At 43.4% G+C, this 22330-nt stretch overlaps 1 protein-coding gene across 1 annotated transcript in view; it reads left to right on the top strand.

Moving 5' to 3' along the window:
• Positions 1–20081, top strand: part of LOC129527796 (SH3 domain-containing kinase-binding protein 1-like) — an 83150-nt gene extending 63069 nt beyond the window's left edge. Inside the window, exons 2-6 of the mRNA XM_063699816.1 lie at positions 5415–5524; positions 9458–9586; positions 13302–13570; positions 17709–17772; positions 19028–20081. Coding sequence (XP_063555886.1) covers positions 5415–5524; positions 9458–9586; positions 13302–13570; positions 17709–17772; positions 19028–19069 — 614 coding nt within the window. The 3' untranslated portion in view covers positions 19070–20081. The remainder of the gene's footprint in view (positions 1–5414; positions 5525–9457; positions 9587–13301; positions 13571–17708; positions 17773–19027) is intronic.
• The last annotated feature ends 2249 nt before the right edge of the window (positions 20082–22330 follow it).

The following is a 22330-nucleotide window of genomic DNA, read 5'->3' as shown; positions in this document are numbered from 1 at the left end:
TAATATAATATATATGATATATTAATATAATATATGAGATATATTAATATAATATATATGAGATATTAATGTAATATATGAGATATATTAATATAATATATATGAGATATTAATATAATATATATGAGATATTAATATAATATATGTGAGATATTAATATAATATATATGAGATATTAATATTATATATATGAGATATTAATATTATATATGAGATATTAATATTATATATGAGATATTATATATATGAGATATTAATATTATATATATGAGATATTAATATAATATATATGAGATATTAATATTATATATATGCGATATTAATATTATATATATGAGATATTAATATTATATATATGAGATATTAATATATATTAGATATTAATATAATATGTTATATATTATATAATATATATAATATATTATATAATATATAATATATTAATATATTATCTAATATATTAATATAATATATAATATATTAATATAATATATAATATATTAATATATTATATAATATATTAATATATTATATATTAATATAATAGATAATATATTAATATAATATAATATATATTAATATAATATATTAATATAATATAATATATATTAATATAATACCTATTAATATAATATATAATATATTATATAATATATAATATATTATATATTATATTAATATATTATATAATATATAATATATTAATATAATATATAATATATTAATATAATATATATAATATTAATATAATATATAATATATTAATATAATATATTATAATATATTAAATATATTATATATTAAAATATATGTTTAAAAAACATATTGTAATATATTATATTTTAATACAATATATAATATATTTTAATATAATATATAATATATTTTAATATAATATATATTTTAATATAATATATAATATATATTATATATAATATATGTAATATATTATATTTTAATATATATAATATATAATATATATTATATATTATATATTAGTATACTAGATAATATTATATTTTAATATAACAGATAATATTATATTTTAATATAATATATGTTATATCTTAATATAATATATATTATATCTTAATATAATATATATTATATTTTGATATAACATATATTATATTTTAATATTAAGCTGAGTAGGGATTCTGAGTAGCAGAGTTCTTTGGGAGCTCCTAAATGGTTCTCTGCATTCATTATAGCATGTTGCTGTGCACTTTAAACAGAGCTTTAGGATATAAGTTTGCTTACAGCTAAAACCTGGCAATGTCGCTACCTCCCAATATCTCTGGAAGCCATCTCTTCTCCTCCACACCCTGTCTCAGATTATTAAGGCCGCTGAATTTCTTGCCTGGAACCACTGTTAATAGATTTCTCACTTCAAGCCCCTTACCATTCAGATGCTGCCACCAGAGAGGTGTACAGTCCCCATCTGAGTATGTCCCTTCAGGGCTTCCTCTCCTGACTAATTCCTTCAGTGCCACAACTGAGGCCTCTTCCAAGAAGCCAGACTGCACCCTAAGACCTGGGTTGGGTGCATCCCTACTCACTTAATATTAAATATTAAATTAGATATTATATTTAAATATTAAATATAATATTTAATATATTATGTTTTAATATATAATATATATAATATATATATGCATTAAGAGGTTAAGAGTGGCTTCCCCTGAGGTATTCGGACCTTCCTCTTACTCATGAGTGACAGAAATAGAGCAGTCTTCTCTGCCATATGTCCTGGAGACTCTTGGTAAGTGTGGCCAGGCTTCACTGTGCATAGGTCTTCTTAGTGCAAACCTCAACCAGTAAAACAGAATGGGCCATTCCGCCTTCTCTGCATCCATAGCAGAGAATGCTTCTTCAGCCTTGAAGCTACTCACATCCCGCTAGGAGCCACTTCTATAAGCTACATTCCTGGTTTTTTTCTTGAGATAGTTTGTTCATTTGTTCGCTTGTTCCTTTATTGACAGAGGAACCAGCATGTTTTCCCTCGGAACATTCTAGACTTTGGGAACACAAGGATGAGTTGCTGCCCTCCTGGGGCTCACAGCCTAAGTGCGGGAGACAGACATCACACTTCTGGGTTGTTTTAAAAGTATAACTCATTACAGACTGCCACCTCACACATTCTGAAATCCTAAACTGCCCGGTGGACTTAATTCAGTGGGCCCAGGAGGGTCGGGGGATGGCAAAGATGGAATCCTCCCTGGAGTCCTGGCAGAAGTTTCCCGGTGTGAACTTGTCCACCCCTGCACACAAGTGGACTTACCAAGTCCATCCTAAGAGGGGCCCAAAGCTGTCCCATCCCCTCCTCTTGCTCCCTGCATTCCTCTCCCACCCCACTGTTATGCTGGGTCACATCTCGGGCCTCTTCCTGGCTCCAGCTGCAGTGTGTCTGACCTGCCACCAATCATTCGAGCCTTTGGCCACCATTTTCGTCAAGTGCTCCAGCACCTCTGTGGCCCTCCAAATCGGGCCAGCGCTCCTCAGCCCAGCATGGGAGGACCCACTGTTAGAGAGCCCAGGCAGGCTCTCTATTCACTGGGCCCTGGAACACCCTTCAGTCACTTGGTGGCCTCTCCACTCCTCCGCTTGGCCAAATCCTCACTCCCTTCCCTCCCCTCAGCCCCCAGCCTCTTCTAGAGCAGTGCTTCTCAGCTTTTGCCGCATGTTCACATCCCCTGGGGAGATTGACATCTGCTTGTGCCCAGGATGCACCCTAGATGGGGTGAGTCAGTTCCTGGGATGCAGTGGTGTTTTGTTTTTTTAAATTGTCCAGGTGATTCCTCTGTGCAGCTGAGTTGGAGAAGCAGTGTTAATTAGCCTTTCGTTGTTCTTTAGTCACTTCATCCTGTTCAGTTTTTGCTCCTGAGCTTGTTTTAGTTTCCTGGACAGAGCCATGATATAGCTTTGTCCAGCTCTGCCCCTGGTAGCTACCAGCCAAGGCCGTTGGCATCTGCCTGTTTGCTGGAAACTTTAACAGCCCCCTCTTCCATCTCCTTCACTGGCTGCCAGTCAGCATCTGCTTCTTGCGTTTTTGTCCTCTCTCCTCTCCCCGAGCCTTCCTCTGCCCCTCGTTATGCCTCTGTCCTCCCCAACCAGCACCCCGCCCGGCCCCCAACAAACCTCCCTGTCCTGGGCCTTATTTCCTTCTTCCAGAACAGTTGGAGATCTGCACGGATAAGCTGCTACACTCATTATGTGTAGAGTACATGCAAGGATATTTGTGCGGCGCTCTTCCAAAACCGTAAACCATAGGAGGGGGAAATGATTTGGAAACTAGCTATCCAACAAATGGGGTTGATTAATTGCAGTGCAACAACAATTAAAACATTTACAAAGAATTTTTAGAGACATGGCATATCCGGTTAAGGGAAATAAGCAGAATGCAATATTACATATAGTATGAGCTATACTATCTACAGGAAAAGAAGCCTGGAGGAGAATATACCAAAATACTAACAGTGCTTGTCTTGAAGTGGTAAGATTATAGCTGACTTTCTTTCGTTGTTACAATTTCGTGTTTTGTTTTTTAAAGATTATACGCTCATCATGTATTACATTTATCATCAGGGGAAAGTGATTTAAAAAGATGAATTGGGGGGGTTGTTCATGTCAGATGGTGGCTTTTTGCATCCATCCAAGTGTGTAATGGGGAATTTTCATTTTAGACAACATGGACTCAGTAGAGGAGAGTCCCAGGGTAGAGTCTGGAGGAGAACCTTTTAAGAAAATAAGTTTCTCCAGCCTGGGCAACATGTCAAAACCCCGTTTCTACAAAAATTAGCCAGGTATGGTGTTGCGTGCCTGTAGGGAGGCTGAGATGGAACAATCACCTGAGTCCAGGAGGTTGAGGCTACAGTGAGCCAAGATTGTGCCACTGCCCTCCAGCCTGGGAGACAGAGCAAGACCCTGTCAAAAAAAAAAAAAAAAAAAAAGAGGGAGGGAGGGGAAGAAAAGAAAGAAAGAAAAAATAATAATAAGGTTCTCTTAAAGGGAAGGCCCCTGAGAGGGGTCAGCTTAGTGAGCCAGGACTGGAGAAGCACATTCTAGCAGGGGGAATCTTTGCCCTCCCCTGGCCAGGGTCCTCCTGGCACCCTGCTGAGCCCAGCTAGAGAGATGGGTGTTTATGAGCCTCATTCAGGTACTGGATGCTGGTAGGCTCCCTCTTGGCTTCAGAGCACCACTGATGTTTTCCTTTGTGCCATCTCTGCGGATGGTTAACCTTTCATTATACCTGCCTTGCCCTGATAAGAGGAGTTATCATCAGGTGCTAGGATAATGTCACTTAATATAATCCCAGGTGTAATTTAATGGCTTCTCCTGACCAGTGACTTGTGCTTGATTTTGCATATTCTACTAAAGAAAATAGTTTGCAGATAACACCTGCCTGTTCATTAATAGAATAAAGCTGTCATACAGCCAGATCACTTACTATAACCATCAGCAAAAGAATTATCCCCAAAATAAAGTGAGGGGAAATGCACATCATTTTTTTTAACTTCTCTGTCCTGGACCAGTATAGCTGCAGTTATGGCAGTTAGGATGTTTTTAGCTGCAAATAAAGAATATCTGATTAAAACTGGCTGAAATAACAGGCGTTTGTTAATTTCACATGGCAAGAAGTCTGGGCACTAGATCATCCCAGGGTTGCAACCCATCGGGGTTGTCAGTTAACATTTTCCATTTTTCTGCCTTGCCATCCTGTGACTAGATGGCCACATGGTCACCAGATGGCTGCCACAGCTCCAGACATCCTGTCCTTACACAGTAGCATCCCAAGCAGGAAAGAAGAGGAACAGCAGCACAAAAGGCCTTCTCACTTGCCTCTCTCTGGACAGAGAGAAAAATTTGTTTCCCACAGGCTCTCAGTATACTGCCCTATATTGCTCAGTAACTCAAATTGGACTACATAGCTGCCTCTAGACCAGTCACAAGTGCAGAGGAGCAGGACTGCCATCTCTTCTTGTCTTTTGGAATCAATGACCGGCATCCACTCGCTTGTGGCTGTTGTACCTTGTAATAACTGCCTTTTGTGTCGAGACTGCCAGAGTGTTCTGTCTACTAAAATGGACTTGGATTTGTGGAAAAAAGAGGATTCTTCCTCTCATCCTCTTTCTGTAGCTTTTTAAAGATTTATGGATATAGCTGTAGAAGGGAAAAAGAAAAATCCTGTTTCTCTCTCTTCCATGCAATAGCTTGTTAAACTAAGAAGGACATGATTATTCCATTCAGTTTGAATCCTGTTTATTGAATGACCAAAGGACGTAAACAGCCTTTGTAAAAGATGAAGTGTAATCCAGACAGAAAGTATTATTATTGAGGAAGAGAGGTGCTTATGACATATCATAAGAGTCTTTGCTCCTATTTTGGCTCTTAAAACTGTTTTACTTTTGTTTTAGACTTAGAAGGTTTTGACTCCGTGGTATCATCTACTGAGAAACTCAGTCATCCGACCACAAGCAGACCAAAAGCTACAGGGAGGCGGCCTCTGTCCCAGTCCCTCACATCTGTAAGTGTCTCCTCAAACTGTATGTCCCCTTACTTCTCTACAGCGGAAAAGCAGGACAGATTAGAAACTCTAGCTAAGGACTCTTCTGCAAGCAGCCGATTTGTGGACACCCTGGGAGAGGGAGGCCATGAGATACACTGCCAACCAAAAGTGATTTCAGTCTTCTTGACTTGAGCGGCATTTATTTCTATTTGTTCTTTGTGTTTCTGCCAGCAAGGTAGGTGCTCCGTATTCCTACTTTCCTTTTCTTTCCTTCCAGACTGATTCTTATTTGAACCTGAAATGAAATGGGTAAGAAAAAAAATCACGTTTTATGGGTGGGGAGAGGAGAATGAGGCTGGTTTGGTGTGTAAACAAAACAAAACTTTACTAAATAAAGATCTGCTCCTATATAGCGCCAGGCAGCAGCCGAACCTTTCTCTCTCAAATCCCCGTTGCCTGTGCCCCTCCACAGAATACCACACAGACCTTCAGGAGATTGTTTTCAAACATATGAGGCACCTGGTGATGAAGGAGAGACTGATTGGAACACTCAGGATAATCCATAGAAGATTTTTGTTTGGGTCGTTTTGAATGACTTTTTATTGCAAACCTATTACACGTTTATTGTACCAAATTTGAACTACAAAATGTGTAAAGAAGAAAGTGATCTGTAATCCTGCTCCCCAGTGCAAAGAACCGTTAACTTTTTGTTATACAGCCTTAGCTTTTTTAAAAAAAAATTATTTGTATATATAAAATTATTTCTTCACAGATAGGATTACGTAGTACGCATCGTTGTGAAACTTGCTTTTCTCCTCTTCTGTTGTGTGCCTTTCTCCCCAGTCATGACACATTCTTCCCTGACATCACATTTCATGGCTGCCCATTTTTCTAACCTATGAGTATGTGAGCGTTTAGCCAATGTATTGTTATTGGGCATTTATGTTGTTTCCAGTTCCTCATTATAAACAACACTCAAATGAATGCCACTGCAGAAAAATCTTGATGCTGCTCTAAAATTATTGACTTGGGTAAAAATTTTCTGGAAGTGGGTCAAAGGGAAATGTATGCTTTGCTTTTGCCACAGGTTGTTCTGTCCCCTCCAAGCTCACCTTCCACAAGTTGTGTTTGTGTATAAGTTCGATCTCTCTCTCTCTCTCTCTCTCTCTCTCTCTATTTATTTCCATATAGCACATTGCCTTGTTCCAGTGAGTCTAAGTCCTTATAACCTCTACCCAGATAAACCAAGGAATTAACCTTTTGCAGGTTTCCCAGGACACTTCCTATTTTCATGTCATCACTGATCCCACCTAAGGTGTCATCATTTAGAAGAAAAAGAATGTCACTTCCTTGGAACCTCTTCTCTCATATCTAGAGTATGGAAGTATGGTTTGAGTCATCCTATTTTTCCTCTTAGTATGAAAAACCTAACTGCATTGACAGCTTTTTGGGTGAAACACTTTTAAAAGTAGCTGACTTTTTTATTGTTATACAGACTTCTCTGTCAACACCACCTTCTTTCCCTTCTCCCTCTCACCTCTTCACACCCCACCCCAACACCCCTCTTATACCCACGACCTGTTTAGTTGGTTCTTAGTATCTCTATATTTTGTTTTTCAGTCCTACCTCCTCCATCTTCTCTGTAAATCCTTGATCATTTTTGTCTTCCTTCCAAATTCTTCCCAACTTTTCAAGGTCTAGAGAGCCTTGTGACTTCCAGAATTACAGAAAGGTTTAAATTACCATCTCTTGTCCCACCTTTGGTCCATACATCCCATGCCTGAGAGTTCGTATGTATTTGGGGGATGTGGTGAGGACATATCATCTTCACTGCCTTCGGACTACACAGTTGTTCATTCATTCAACAACTCTTTATAGACATCTATCCCCTATGGGCTCGGCACTGTGCCAGGTACCAAAGATACAACTGGAATGAAAAGCACATGGTCACTGCCTGCAGGAAGCTTACGGCACAATGACTCGAAGTTTGGCATTTTATATGAAGTGATTTCATTTGCAGACTTAAAACAAAAGGATATATTTGTGCTTTAAAGTATAAATATTATATTCTCTTCATTCCCATTCATCCCTACTTGGATGTGTACATTGAATTCCTATTTACTCTTCTTCAGTTAGCACCTGTGGATTTTTCATAGGCAAGTGGAGGCTTAGTGGATATGGGCGTATTCCTCAAAGGTCACTGGGGGAAATGATGGAGGAAATGCACCAGTCATGATTCCCCAGCCTGGGGCCTCTGACCCTAGCTGAAGTTCTTTATGTTTATAGGACTCAAAGAGCAAGCTTTGATTGGCAGCTCATGAACCCTAGGTTGTAATGGAGGGAACTGGCTTTTTGAATAAAATCTCAAAATGAAAGGATTCAGGCATGGTATGGTGGCTAAGCAGTTAAGCCTAGATTAATAAGAAGGCTTGGTGGTGGGGGAAACGTTATTCTAGGTAATTGGATTTTCAGATTAAATGAAGGTTAACAAATAAAACCTGTTAAATTGAAAAATTTGCTTAAAAATTCCCTAAAATGCATTAGGTTTCTGCCTTAAGTAAACAGAAGAAAACATACTATATTTTTGGGTGTAATTTTTCTATAATGACGCCAAGTGGTGACTTTAAATGGGACTGTTTTTCTACCACCAGGGTAGAAAGCATAGAGATGAAGCTGAAGATGAGCTTGCTGAAAGAGATCTGTGGAAGATTCTTCATTATAAAGGATTCCTTGCTATAGGAACTCTTATTTTAATTTGCTTTGTTCCAAAATAGGGAAATTCTAGCCCAGTGATCATCTGTGACCAAGTGAATTCCAGTGAATTGGTCCAGAATTTTTTTTTTTTTTTCCAGACAGGGTCCCCACTCTTTTGTCCAGGCTGGAGTGCAGTGGTGCAATGTCAATGGCTCACTGCACCCTCGACCTCCGGGGCTCAAGTGATCCTTCCACCTCAGCCTCCCGAGTAGCTGGGACTCCAGGTGCACACCACCATGCCTGGCTAATTTTTGTATTTTTCGTAGAGATGGAGTTTCGCCATGTTGCCCAGGCTGGTCCCAAATTCCTGGGCTCAAGAGATCCTCCCGCCTCATAATCCCCGTGTTGGGATTACGGTCATGAGCCACTGCATCTGGCCTCATCTGGCTTTTTTATCTTTATAGTGATCTTCACAGTGAGGCAGAAAGAACAGGGGTGTCGTCCTATATTTTACCAAAAGATGCTGCCATTCTGTAAATATACTATAGCAATACAGACTCCAAAATGAATGTTGACTGTCAGCAATAATGAGGGCAGAGATTTAGCAGCAGGTACGAAAGGAGATATGAGCTTGTTGCACTAGCGAGCAGGGCTGTGCTCTCAAGCTGAGGAAACACTGGTCACTGGACCACAAGCCTGGTGAGCCCTTATCCCTGGAAATGGTTTTCTCTCAGACACATCCTTTAGGGCACTTCCGTATGCAGCAGATTTAGTGATCATGGAAAAGGTCAAGGAAAAGGAAGAGGAGGGAATGGAGGAGAGGCAGATTAGAGCAGCCTCTTGTTGACCTGTGTGTTCTTCCCTGGTAGACTGTCAGCCCTGTGAGGGCAGGCATCCTGTGCGGCATGTCACTAAGTCTGCAGTACAAGCTCACTGCTTGGCACATGGTAGCAAATGTTTAGAGGAAGGAGCAGGAAAGGATGGACGATGGATGCTTGCAAGGATGAAGTGATTGATGGACATCAGTGGCAAGATCCCTGGTTTAGGAAACCTTGCTTCTTAGTCGCAGTTCTGCCACTAATCAGCTATGTGACTTGAGCGCGTGGATAACAGCACACTTTTTTGCCTCACAGGGTTATCGTGAGAAGACAAAATAACAGTGTCAAGTGCTTTGGAAAGCATACAGCATTATATTAACGAAAGTGGTGTCAGCTAAGGTGTAATTCTGACAAAAGCATTTTCTTTTGGCTTTATCAGTCATCCCTTTCAAGCCCTGATATCTTCGACTCCCCATGTCCCAAAGAGGATAAGGAGGAACACATTTCACTTGCGCACAGAGGAGTGGATGCGTCAAAGAAAACTTCCAAGACTGTTACCATATCCCAAGTGAGTCACCAGCCATGGCGAGGGTGTCCCTGTCATTTCATGCATGTGCTAATGATGGGTTATAAACCAAACAAAGATACACAAACAGTGCAGGTGTTTGTCATTCTTCAGTGACAGCGATTCTGTTACTCATCAAAATCCCCAAGGCATGTTGCAGTCTCCGAAACTAGGCAGAATCCCTGAGATACAAGTTCAGTTGTTTATTTCCCATGTTGTTCTCTTGTGGTTTGATCTCCTCTTCATACCATCACACACACATTCACAAATACCTTCACACACTACCACCATCACCACAACCAGAACAATTTAAAAAGCCTTGAGGCATCTAGAGAGAAGACATTAAATATATTAAATGCTGTGCCCTCTGCCCACAGATCTTGTCTTTTATGTTCAAAGCTGGTCACAAATTATAGTTGGAAGATCATAAATATAAATAACTAATGTGGTCTCTTAAAGAAAATTGATTTGGAGTCACATTCTATGATAAATTTATAGTCTAAAAACACTTTAATTTTATTCCATGCCCAGAGAATAGTACAGATACTTTATTAGTTTATGAGAAACAAGGAAGACATTTAACTTTTAGCTACTGCATGTAACTTTTGAGGAGCATCTTGTGCAAATTTTCTTCCTGTGAATACGAACCAAGATTTTAAAATTCCATTTTCTCCCACTAAGAAAACCAAGTCAATTGGAATTATTTTCTCTGAATATTAGCAACTTCTTTCTGTCTAAAAGCAGAAAACTATAGTCACTTGAAGCAGGAATAGCACAAAGAAATCAAAGGTTACCGTGGAATTTTCCTTCTCCATAGATTTAAGAATTTACATGTATAGATTTTCTGAAAAATCTGATACAGTAAGCAAAACGTGATCCTATACAACAGATCAGTTGTAATTATTCAAAAACCGAAGCATTCTTTCTTTATAAAAGGATTCCATCTGCAGAAATTGCATTTAGACCCGTTTTTTCTGGTGACCGTAGGTATAGTTTCATTTGACATCCCTGGGGTGTCTCTACAGTGACATCTACTGGTGGACAGTGGGTTTTCGTGGTTCTGATTTACACAGTATCCCATTAGCCTATTTCACTTCCCCGGAGTTGTCATGTTGTGCTCTTCAGTGCTTCTAGAAATTCCACTTGAACTAATTTGATCAAGGAGGGCGGTGGCCTATACTCTGTGAGGGCTTTAAGTAGCCGAAATGGGCCGGGAGAGCATGTCATATAGGAAATGCCAAGAGAAGCATTGATTCAAGAAGTGTCTGGAAGTCAGTCAGTGCAAAGGCATTGGTGGGTCACAGGAGTATGGGAGGTCCGCAAGGATGCAGGATGGGCAACAGGAAAAGGCATAAGCCCAGGAATAGGTGACAAGCAAAGGAGAGGACAGGAGAGTGCGAATCTTCAGACTGAGGCAGCCACAGTCGCAGTGCTGGACTTGAGGGATCCAGTTGATAGGGAATTGATCCCCTGTTCTGCCAGTTATTACCTATGAGTCTTCGGGAACTACTCAGCCACTTCTCTAAGCCTCAGTTTTCTGCTTGGTAAAATGCTTGTGCCAACCGATCGTTGCTCAAATTGTCTAGCCGGTGTCCGGCATGTGATCATTGCTCCAGAAACGTCAGTTCCTCTTCCCTCTTACTCTGACTCCTACTAATGATAATGCACAGGCTGGCGGAGCGCTATTCCTGGCAGCAGAGAGCACTTTTCCTCAATGGTAACTTGGCAGAAAAAAGGCGAGCAGAGAGGCTGGGAATGATGGCCCATCTGCTTTTGGCTTTCTCTGCCCAGTCTCTCCCTCTAGCACAGCCTGAATCCAGACTCTGCCTCCTCGCCATGCCAGCCAAGCCCCTTTTGGCTCCTGCGCTGGGGTAGCCTGCTGGGTACCTGCTGCTGGAGGGAGTCTCACGGCCGCGTTGCCAGGCTTCACCACCAGCCTCTACTTCTGCCCTGCTGCTCATCGCCCCCGCCTCCCAACATCCTGTCCCACTCTTTTCCCTCCTCGCCACCTGCCTCCCAGCTCCCTTGTTGGTGCCTTCTCCCCCAGGGGCCTACTGGGCACCCCTCTTCTCTCTCGCCCATGACTGTCCTTCTTCCTCGGCCCTCCTGGCCTCCTCAGGACACTTCTCCATCAGGCCTCCCCCGCCAGTCTCCTCCATCTTCAGCCTGGCCCTTCGCTGGCTCTTTCTCTCAGCATATCGTGCAGCTTAGGGTCTCCCCAGTCCTGGAAAGTGAACAGAGCCCTTCCCTGATCCCACCTCCCCCTGAAGCTTCCGCATGAGCATGCTCCCTCTCTCCCATCTTCCTGCCTTAACCAAGTTTCTGGAAAGAGAGTCCTAAACTTGCAGGCCACACCTTCACCTCCCATCCAGGTGCTCATCTGCCAGGAGCAGCTTTCTGTCTCCCTGGCTCCACCAAGTGGACTCCACCCAGTTTTCCTCTCAGCACCCTTCACCCACGCATGCAACCACTTCGTTCCTTCTGGACTCTCCTCCAGGCCTGTCTTCTGCTTCATCCCCTCTTCCTCCCCTCTTTCCCAGTCACTGAGGGCTCCTAAAATCCAATGTGTCAAAAACGGAAATCATTATCTGATTCTTCAATCTGCTGTTTCTCCCATGAAAGGTACAATCTCGATGCCTGGTGTGTGCACCACACCCGTGGTCCCTGATCTGTCCTTCCTCCTCCACCCTCTGCATCCTGTCCAGGACCACATCTCCCTGCTCACAAGGCGTCTGTTTCATGAGGGCAGGGTCTCCATCCTCCTGGCCCACTCCTGCCCCCAGCACTGGGAACAATGCCTGGTGCTCTATGTCGGCTGTGCTTGCCTTTGCCACATCACTCAAAGTTGTCTTGTGTCTATCCTCCTAGCCACTGCCTGGGTCCAACCCTGACCGCTTCTAGCTTACGTTGTGTAAGACTCTCCCAGCAGTTCTCTCCAGCTCCACATCTGCCAACCCTTCAGCCTTTCTGCAGCCAGCATGGTCCTCAGCACCGTGTGCCCTCCTCTCACCCTTTCACCTAGCCGCTTGTACTTCCCAGCCTTAGCTCTGCCCCCAAGGCCCTCTCTTGCCCCCTTTGACGGTCTAGCAGTACTTCCCACCAATGCATTTTTCTCTGCGGTCTCTAGACCTTTGCCTGGCGTGTTCCCTCCCGCTGCAGCTTCTTTCTCTAAGCGCCCCTCCTTTCCTCTGGCTACTTCTTGGTCCTCCTCCAAGACGGGACTGTCAGCACCTGCTTGCGATGCCTGCCCGTCTGGATGGCTGGCCCCTTTTCTGTGTTTCTGGAGCTCTGTATGCTCACCTCCCTCTATGCAGTCGTCCCCCCATCTCAGTGCGTTGGTCTGTCTGTCTGTCTGCGCCCCACTGGGTTCTGAGCTCCCTGGAGACCAGGAGAATGCCTATTAAGGCATGTCTTGTTCACTTCAGAGTTTGTGGTGCCTGGCAAGTAGTTGGGCATCTCAATGTGTATATTGAACCAGTCGGAAACTCTCTGTCCAGAAAGAAGGTCACATTTAAAATACATAGAAGGCAGCATGTGAGTAAGGGGGAAATGCCTGTACCAAGCAGGCCCTTGGTGGCTTGTGGATGAAGGAACAAGTGAATGGAGTGTGTGGAGAGAGGCGGGGACAGTGGTGTTAACGGAGAGTTTGACTAACCAGGACAAAGACGCAGCACACAAATCCCCGGCCCTGAACCCTCCCTGCCTTCCCTCGTCACAGGTGTCTGACAACAAAGCATCCCTGCCGCCCAAGCCAGGGACCATGGCAGCAGGTGGCGGTGGGCCAGCCCCTCTGTCCTCAGCGGCGCCCTCCCCCCTGTCATCCTCTTTGGGAACAGCTGGACACAGAGCCAACTCCCCGTCTCTGTTCGGCACGGAAGGAAAACCAAAGATGGAGCCTGCGGCCAGCAGCCAGGCGGCCGTGGAGGAGCTAAGGACACAGGTCCGCGAGCTGAGGAGCATCATCGAGACCATGAAGGACCAGCAGAAGTGAGTGCCTGGGGACTCTTGGGGGCCGTCACCCAGGTTGCTCTCTGCCAGGCCAGCACCTAGTTCTGAAAGCATGGATCCCAGCCTGCCTTGGAGGGCGGGCCTGGTCTCCCCGGTGATGGTGGCAGCAATGGTGGGAGTGCGTGTAGACCCCGAGAGTCTTAATTTATACCTAAATTTTGCTGCATGTTTTTGCTGGACTTACTGTGTGCAGGAAGGGCACGGGCTGGCCATGGGGCATAGAGGGATGAGTCCATTGCAGGGACTGATGCTCTCAGCAGGCTGCTAAGAAGAAAAGCATTTAAATCCCCCATAAAATACAGTATGTACATGAACCACTTCTTAAATAAGCTCAACAGCTAGCTTTTCCTCTTGCAACAGAAAAATGGCAATTTCTTCACTTAGCTGCCAGATGAAGCAGTTGGCCTGCATTGAGGTACAAGTAATGTATGAAGAAGATGTAGGGAATCTTGAAGCCCAAGATTTTACACTCAGTAAGATGTTCTCACCATGAGACTGCAGTGGGCGGGGCGGGGCAGTGGGGGTCTTTCTTCCTGCATGGCTGCACACACACTCTCGCCACATCTCTAATCCTCAAGGAGCACTTTGTTGAGGAGAAAGACCTGGACACAAAAATAAGTATCATACATCATTATCATCCAGGATGTGGTTTGCAATGACAAAGCCCATAGGAGGATTAGAAGTAGAGAATGGGCATGGTGGCTCATGCCTGTAATCTCAGCACTTTGGGAGGCCAAGGCAGGTGAATCACCTGAGGTCAGGAGTTTGAGACTAGCCTGGCCAACATGGCGAAACCCTGTCTCTACTAAAAATACAAAAAAATTAGTTGGCCGTGGTGGCTTGCACCTGTAATCCCAGCCACTTGGGAGGCTGAGGCAGGAGAATTGCTTGAACCCAGGAGGAGGAGGTTGCAGTGAGCTAAGATTGCGCCACTGCACTCCAGCATGGGTGACAGAGCGAGACTCCGTCTAAAAAAAAAAAAAAGTAGGGAGGCACTGCTCTGAGTAAACTGAGGCTCGAGGAGTTTAGGGATCAGTTAGCTGTTTCTTGAGAGAATCAAGGGAGGTACCTCAAAGAGTTATTTCCCGGGTAGGATTTTGAACGATGATTTAGGATTGCCAAGAGCACACTACTCCAGCAGCGAAAACATCATGTTGATTCCTGGCCACACGGGGCAGCCTAGTGAGGTCAACACATCCCCAGATGACTGGCCTCCTTGGATTGGAGGTGCCTGAGGTGGTGACAGGAGATGCAGCCAGAGACTTACAGCGATGAAGCCCTCTGCCAGTCTGAGGTCAGCAGAAGCCCTGTCACCTGCCTCCCTCTACGTGGCTTGAGGGCCCTAATGTGTTTTGTGGTCACTTTGGGGGGATAACTGGGTTAAGCAAACTTAAGTTCTTTTCTGAAGGGCTCTTCAGAGCCTTCGCTTTGCATTGGGAGGATGGAGAGGATAGCATATGCAAGGTGTCCCACACCTGCTTAATCACAGAACCTTTTTTTTCCAGAGCATCCTAGGATGAGGGTTCCATGGAATTCGCTTTGAGTAATGTGGCTCTAAGCGGGTTCTGTTCCACTCAGGCTGGGAGGGAATTGAAGCCTCTTGGACTTACCCCAGCCTGGAAGAGATCCATCAGATTAATATACAGGACTGACAGATGGTACTTGAGAAGGAATCCTGGGGCCAGCCAGGCTACCTCTAACCCCTTAAAGTCCCCAGCTCCTAGCTGGCTCTGGAGGTTACTCATTTGGGTACCCAAAGGCCCCATCCACGTCCAGGTGACCTGTGTCCCTTTCCTAGACAGGACATCCCAGAGGCCCCAGGATACCCCAGAGCATTGGTTATTGCCTTCTGAACAGGACCATCATGGCATCAGACTGGCTTGAGTTCAGGGCTTTAGCCGTTTGGACCCTCTGAGAGGTGCCTGCAACATCTGAAATGCCCTGTGCTTCCGGGCTGCCACACCATGTTTCTCCCCCACTGTGAAGCCTGCAAATAGTTGGTGGGAATTGTCTTTCCCCGGCCAACATCTCTTGAGTCAACACCCCACAGTGGCCTCTCTTCCAAAGCCTGCCTTTTGCTGCCTACGTCAGTCTGGCCTTCGTGCCCAGGGTCAGTGGGTCCCTACTAGTCTCTTGTATTAGTTCTTCATGTCAGTTTCCTGTTAGCCTTCAACTCAAGTCCACACCAGCTCTCCTTATCCCCAAATAAGCTGGTTCTCACCTCCCTGCTTTTCTCTGGCTTTTCTCTGTCAATTCCCCTGTGTTTCTTCCTCCTCATAGACTTACGCTCATTTTCATTTCACTAGTTCAAGACTTAGTGACTTTCTTTGGACTGCTTTCCCCAGTTAACTCCCCACAGCTGGACTGCTTGAGGCTTTGCCTGCCAGTCTCCTGGGGTTGGAGCATTTGCTTGGAGTCTCACCTTCCTTCCTAATCCCTAAGTAGTACCCACTGAGATATGGGTGCATGATGTGTGCTTAAATAAATACAGTAATGAATCACAACTGGTTCATATTCGTTGTGATATAAACCCAGTATGTTGACAGCAGAGCTGGGACACTGCCCCAGAGAATAGGGACCATCATCGTGCTCATCCGAAGTGAGAAAATGCAATATAACTTCCACCTTATTTTACTGTGGTGTCTCAGGCATCTTTGTTTCTTGATTTTCCAATCCAGTCTGTAAAAATATGCATGTAAAATGGAGGGTTGGATACCTGAAAATGGAGGACAGCTCTCTGCCCAGTGTTTGGATGGTTGCAGTGTCCTAAGTATAGAGCCCTAACTTTGTGGGATGGTTAGTGCTGTGCACTTCATTATTTTTCATGTTGGAAAGGGCATTAGGCCGTGGATCCTAAGTCATGCCAGTTTCTCTAAGACATGATTGCCATACCGTTACTCCAATTATTTTACCCCCAAGTTTTTGGGACTTACTGTGTAGGATTTTGTGAGAATCCATGAAAACATACCAGTAACCTTTCAGCAATTAAAAACCCTATTGAAAATAAAGGAAATAGGCCAGGTGTGGTGGCTTATGCCTGTAATCCTAGCACTTTGGGAGGCTGAGGTGGGCTGATCACCTGAGGTGAGGGGTTCGGGACCAGCCTGGCCAACATGATGAAACCCCGTCTCTACTAAAAATACAAAAATTAGCCAGGCATGGTGGTGTGTGCCTGTAATCCCAGCTCCTCGGGAGGCTGAGGCAGGAGAATCGCTTGAACCCAGGAGGCAGAGGTTGCCGTGAGCCGAGATCACCCCACTGAACTCCAGCCTGGGCAACAGAGTGAGACTCCATCTCAAAAAATAATAATAATGAAAATAAATAAATAAATAAATAAAATAAAGGAAATATATATGGAGTGGTAAAAACATCTGCAATAAAAATTACAAGAAGAGCCAGGCTTAGTGGTTCATGTCTGTAATCCTAGCACTTTGGGAGGCCAAGGCAGGAGGATTGCTAGAGCCCAGGAGTTCAAGACCAGCCTGGGCAACATAGACCCCCATCTCTACAAAAATAATTTTAAAAATTGGCCTGGCATGGTAGTGTGCGCTTATAGTCCTAGCTACTCAGGAGGCTGAGGCAGGAGGATCGCTTGAGTTTGGGAGGTTGAGGCTGCAGTGACCTGTGATCGTGCCACTGCACTTCAGCCTGAACAATAGAGCAAGCCCCTGTCTCAAAAAAAAAATTATAATAAGTACATTTAAAGCCCAGTGATTTTGTAATAAAGGAATGGTTATGGGGAAGATGACAGAATATGAACCTGTCATATTCTGACAGGTTACGTGAAGTCTAGTAATTGGGCAAGTCAGGCCACCACGCTGGGCCTCAGTTTCCCCATCTTATCCTTTTGAGAGAAGTTTGGACTAAGGGATTTCAAAGATCACTTCCGCACCCACCAGTTGCTGGCTACATATTTTAGGGGCCCCAGAATAATGGTGAGCCTTACTGTCTGAAACAAATTTTAAGCAGTAACAATGCAAAGAAAATAATGATGTTTTGTCCACAGTTTCTTTGTAAAAAAGGATCAGATGGATTTTGTAGTGATAATAAGAGATTTCTGATCTCTGATGAAGGAAGTCTGGGATTTTGGTTAATTTCATTGCCATTTGCTTTTCAGACGAGAGATTAAACAGTTATTGTCTGAGTTGGATGAAGAGAAGAAAATCCGGCTTCGGTTGCAGGTGCGTCCCTTTGGGTTCTGCTGCCCGTGAGTCCTAGGCTCAGTGGGGCAGGACATTGTCAGGGCTTTTATTTCAAAAATAAATGATTGTCACCTCTCTGCAGATCTGGATACATTTCCTGTGACCATCTTCTTAGAATCGTATGGGCTTACTACATATCGTTTCCCCAGGAAGTCTTGGGGAAGGGAAACACTAGGAAATGTGCCCCAAATTGGGTTTCTCATTTGGAATTTATCTTTTTTTTTTTTTCCTTTTTGAGACGGAGTCTCGCTCTGTGACCCAGGCTGGAGTGCAATGGCGCCATTTTGGCTCCCTGCAACCTCCGCCTCCCGGGTTCAAGCAATTCTCCTGCCTCAGACTCCCGATTAGCTGGGACTACAGGCATGTGCCACCACACCTGGCTAATTTTTTGTATTTTTAGTAGAGACGGGGTTTCACTGTGTTAGCCAGGATGGTCTCGATCTCCTGACCTCAGGTGATCCGCCTGCCTCAGCCTCCCAAAGTGCTGGGATTACAGGTGTGAGCCACCGCACCCAGCCTGGAATTTATCTTAAACATCTCTGTGAAAAGCCCCTCTCCCACCTCCATTTCCAAGAGGCCTCATTATATGTGGTCACTATGGCTCCAGGGGCCACAGCTGTCCACGTTCGGGGGCATTTGCTCTTGATTTCTCAGTGATGGCCATTTCTGTCCTGCCAGGGTGTTAGAGCTCTGTCCCCTGTAGCCTCTGATTCAACACTGCTGTTACCAAATGGCAGAGAATGAGTGGGAGTTCTGATTGACCGAAGGTAGACTTTTAGCTTTCATCCAGTTGGCACCCTTGTGGTGATGGGGACCCATGCTGCTTAACAAAGGATAGGTAGCTGCTTGCCATCATTTTGGGGGTGCTGACAGACACCCCCTTGAGCCAACCACAGATGCCTTCCAACACTGCCAGATGGCCCAGCCTGTTAGGACCGCCTGCTCTACCCTCTGGCTAAGAAACTGGAATTATTGCTGCTTTTGACAAACTTTGCAGCCTGGCAGCCTGAGAATCAAAATGTGCACCATTTCCTAGTGCCTCGTGTCTGTGTGCCTGTTCTGTGTTGATGTCACTTCTGGCATTGCTGTTGATTGTCTATTCAGATGTCATGTCACCTTTAAAATTGTCAGATTGATTGTTTTCTTTCAGTCGACCAGGTTGATAATCTTTCAGCTTCTATAAAACCAGCCAATTCATTATGACTTTGTTCCATTCTTATTTTTCTCTTTCTAGATGGAAGTGAACGACATAAAGAAAGCTCTACAATCAAAATGAATACTTGATCAATGAAATGTCACATTATTCATCCTGAGTCCGAGACTCAAATTTTCTGCCCCAGCCAAAATAATCTTGTGCCAAAAGATTAAAGGTTTGCCTCAAAATGTCCCTGTTTGAAAGATTAGCACAAAAGTCTTGATAGCACAACACAAATTCCATCCAAGAGGAGAATCTTCCCCAGGGTTTAGTCCTGGGGCTGGCACTCGTTGTGACTTACACAGAGCAAAATTGTGCTAAAGGCTTTTCTACTCTGAGATCTCAATGCGAAATGAAAACTCAGGCAGCTTAGTCCATAGTGGTACTATTTTGATGATATTTTCCATTAATAAAATGTAATTTCAGATTATTCGTTTACAAGCTTTATAATTTTATGATTTTTTAATCGTGTTTTGTCACAGACTTCCCTAGTGTTTGTACTACACGTAGTCAGAAGCGAGTGTCCTTTTCTTTTGCTTCAGGCTAAGAGCTGCCTCGCTCTTTGTCCCCCCATTAGGATTCTATTACATATGCAATTGTAGGTTCAACCTGTCCCTTTCCCTGCCAGCAAACCCCACCACCCTAAGAGAAATTTTAGCTTATATATGATGGTATATTTACAAAAAGAGAAAGAGAAAGTCTGGTATTTGCAATGATCTGTGCCTTCTTTTTACCACCCTCTTGATTGGAGCTTTTGTGATGCAGCTACCATGATTCAAAAAAATTAAAAATTAAAAAAAAAAATCTGCCACTTATCCAAGTCCACTAGAGGCCACTGTCTTCAAAGCTTCTCTCACCCTAGCCAAAGGTCCTAAGAGGAGACAGCTGTGAAGTTGGGCGTGCTCTGTGGTACCAGCTGTGACTTTTCTATTTCTCCTAGTTTTAGGTTGTTCATGAAACTAGAAATGTCATCCTGCTTGATTTTTCATCAGCCAAGTTAAACTCCTGCTTTCTGTCCTTTGCACCTTTTGCGTGAACAGAATATGCATTATTAAAGCAAAAATAAATAAAAGTAAAATGCAAATGAAAACAAGGGAGGGAAAGTTGTATTATTTCCTGCACTGGGTTACCCGTGTGTGTTATCGTTTAAACTGTATTCACATAATGTCATTTGCCTTGCTCACTTGTAACCCCTTCCTCAGGTCCAAGAGAATGGGAGGAGGGTCATGTTGAAGTGTAGCCATTGGAACTTTCTTGCATTTATGGAGTTGCTTTTTCTTTCCCAAGGAAACTGATGTTTGCCTGTCCGCTTTATCTTTGTAGTATATGAACAGTTCAGCCTTAGACTATGTAACTGTTTTCTCATCCTTAGCTGAAAATGAGGTGCCTACTGTATTGCGAGACTGTTCAGGGGTAGGGGTGGAGGGGGTGGTCCCTTAATGGCCCCTGAAGATGTTGGATGTGTTTCTCAAAAGCTGCTTTGTCTATTTCCTGAGTTTAATAGTGAAACTACTAAACATTAATAGATTTGCACAGCCACAAAGAATGAGAGTTGATAATACTGAAGAAGTGATGCAAAAACAAGAAATCACATTATTGATCATTGATAGTATTACAAATAAATGTCTCTTCCTTTCTCTTCCTCCCTCCCTCCTCCTGCCTTCCTCTTAACCTATGTGCTCATCCTTGCTACTTGAGGCTGTTATTTCCCTCCGAGTATTTAAGGAGCCCAAACACCTTGGTCTTCCTGGGTGGGGGCATAATTAAGGGAAGGGAGTGTATAAGGAAGGAAACCTCATACCCTCCATTCCCATCCCTGGATATATTGCCTTTTCAGCAGCCTCGGGTTCAGTGTGCTTGGGGTCAGGAGTGACAGGTTCCCAAGAGTAGCGTAAAATATCCATGTACCCTTGACAGTTATAAGCATTTCTGCGTTAAACTTGAAGATTCCAGAGATTCCCCACGACCTAATGATCTAAGAATGCAGATTGGATTCTTTGATGTTCAAATTTCTCATCTACTTATGAAAATCCCTAATTATATAGTTTTATATAATGTGTATACAGAGTAGGATTGTTGATGAAATTGAGCGGTTGGAACACCCTCATGGAGCACTGGCAACATGGAATGTAGAGAGCTGATGTCTTCCCCCTCATAGAGGCCATTGGCTTCCTTTGTATAAGGAGAGGGAGAAGTGATTCTGGAAGGAGAAGTTGGTATGTCTAGCTTCATTGCTGCCCCTCGGGCTACCCAGCAAGAGGATTCTGCGTCAAGGAACTGGAGGAGCCGCTACCCAAACTGCCACCATCTTTACTCTTTACAAAATGGACACATCGAGAATGTTGAAAAGCTTGGAAGTATCACTTTTGAAAAAAAAAAATTATTTTGCATTCAGCATGGACTCGACCAGGCATCTACGGAGATTATTTTTTTGCTTCATTTTATAAAGTTGTATTTAGAAAAGTCTTAAGTATTGTGCTTTGTAAAGAAGATGATTAAAATGAAATTTTGTGAGAATACTTTTGTTCAAAGTTGTCATGGTCCAAGAGGAATGATTTTTTTTTTTTTGGAATACCATTTTTCTCCACTTTATACAATTAGATTTCTCTTATAGAAATATCTTTAGAAGACATGGAATATAGTGCCTCTCCCCCATCTTTCCCAAGTGAACAGAAATAATCTGTGAAATCTGTGCCTGTGAATTCTATTTTTTAAATTGTTCAGTTTTATACTCATATCTAATCAGAAAATGCCAGTTAGGTATAAATTCTTTTTTAGTGTAAAAAATTTTAAGTCATCATTATTCAAATAACTGTGTACTGTCACCCAGGCTGGAGTGTGATGTTGCGATCTCTGCTCACTGCAACCTCCGCCTCCTGGGCTCGAGTGATTCTCCTGCCTCAGCCTCCCCAGTAGCTGGGATTACAGGTGCCTGCCACCGCGCCTAACTAATTTTTGTATTTTTAGGAGAGACGAGGTTTCGCCATGTTGGCCAGGCTGGTCTCGAACTCCTGACCTCAGGTGATCTGCCCACCTCGGCCTCCCAAAGTGCTGGGATTACAGGCATGAGCCACCGCACCTGGCCAAGCCACTTTTATTCACACACAGTCCTCTAGGTGGCACACTCAAGTACATAATTTGTTTTCTTCCATAAGGACATCCTGTATGTATCCTCACACGTGTCTTTGCTTATTAGTGGCAGGGTTTTCTTTCCTTTCATAACCCGCTCCTTGATGGGAAAACTGCAGGATGTATAATTTATTGCTCAAATTCGCCACGGTCTGTATAAAAATAATCCCCAGGTCCCACAAAGGCCTTTGTATTGTAACTCGAGGTCATCCT

The sequence above is a fragment of the Gorilla gorilla genome, chromosome 18 (assembly GCF_029281585.2).
Source record: "Gorilla gorilla gorilla isolate KB3781 chromosome 18, NHGRI_mGorGor1-v2.1_pri, whole genome shotgun sequence".
Lineage (NCBI taxonomy): Eukaryota > Metazoa > Chordata > Mammalia > Primates > Hominidae > Gorilla > Gorilla gorilla.
This window is presented reverse-complemented; position numbering and strand designations above follow the sequence as displayed.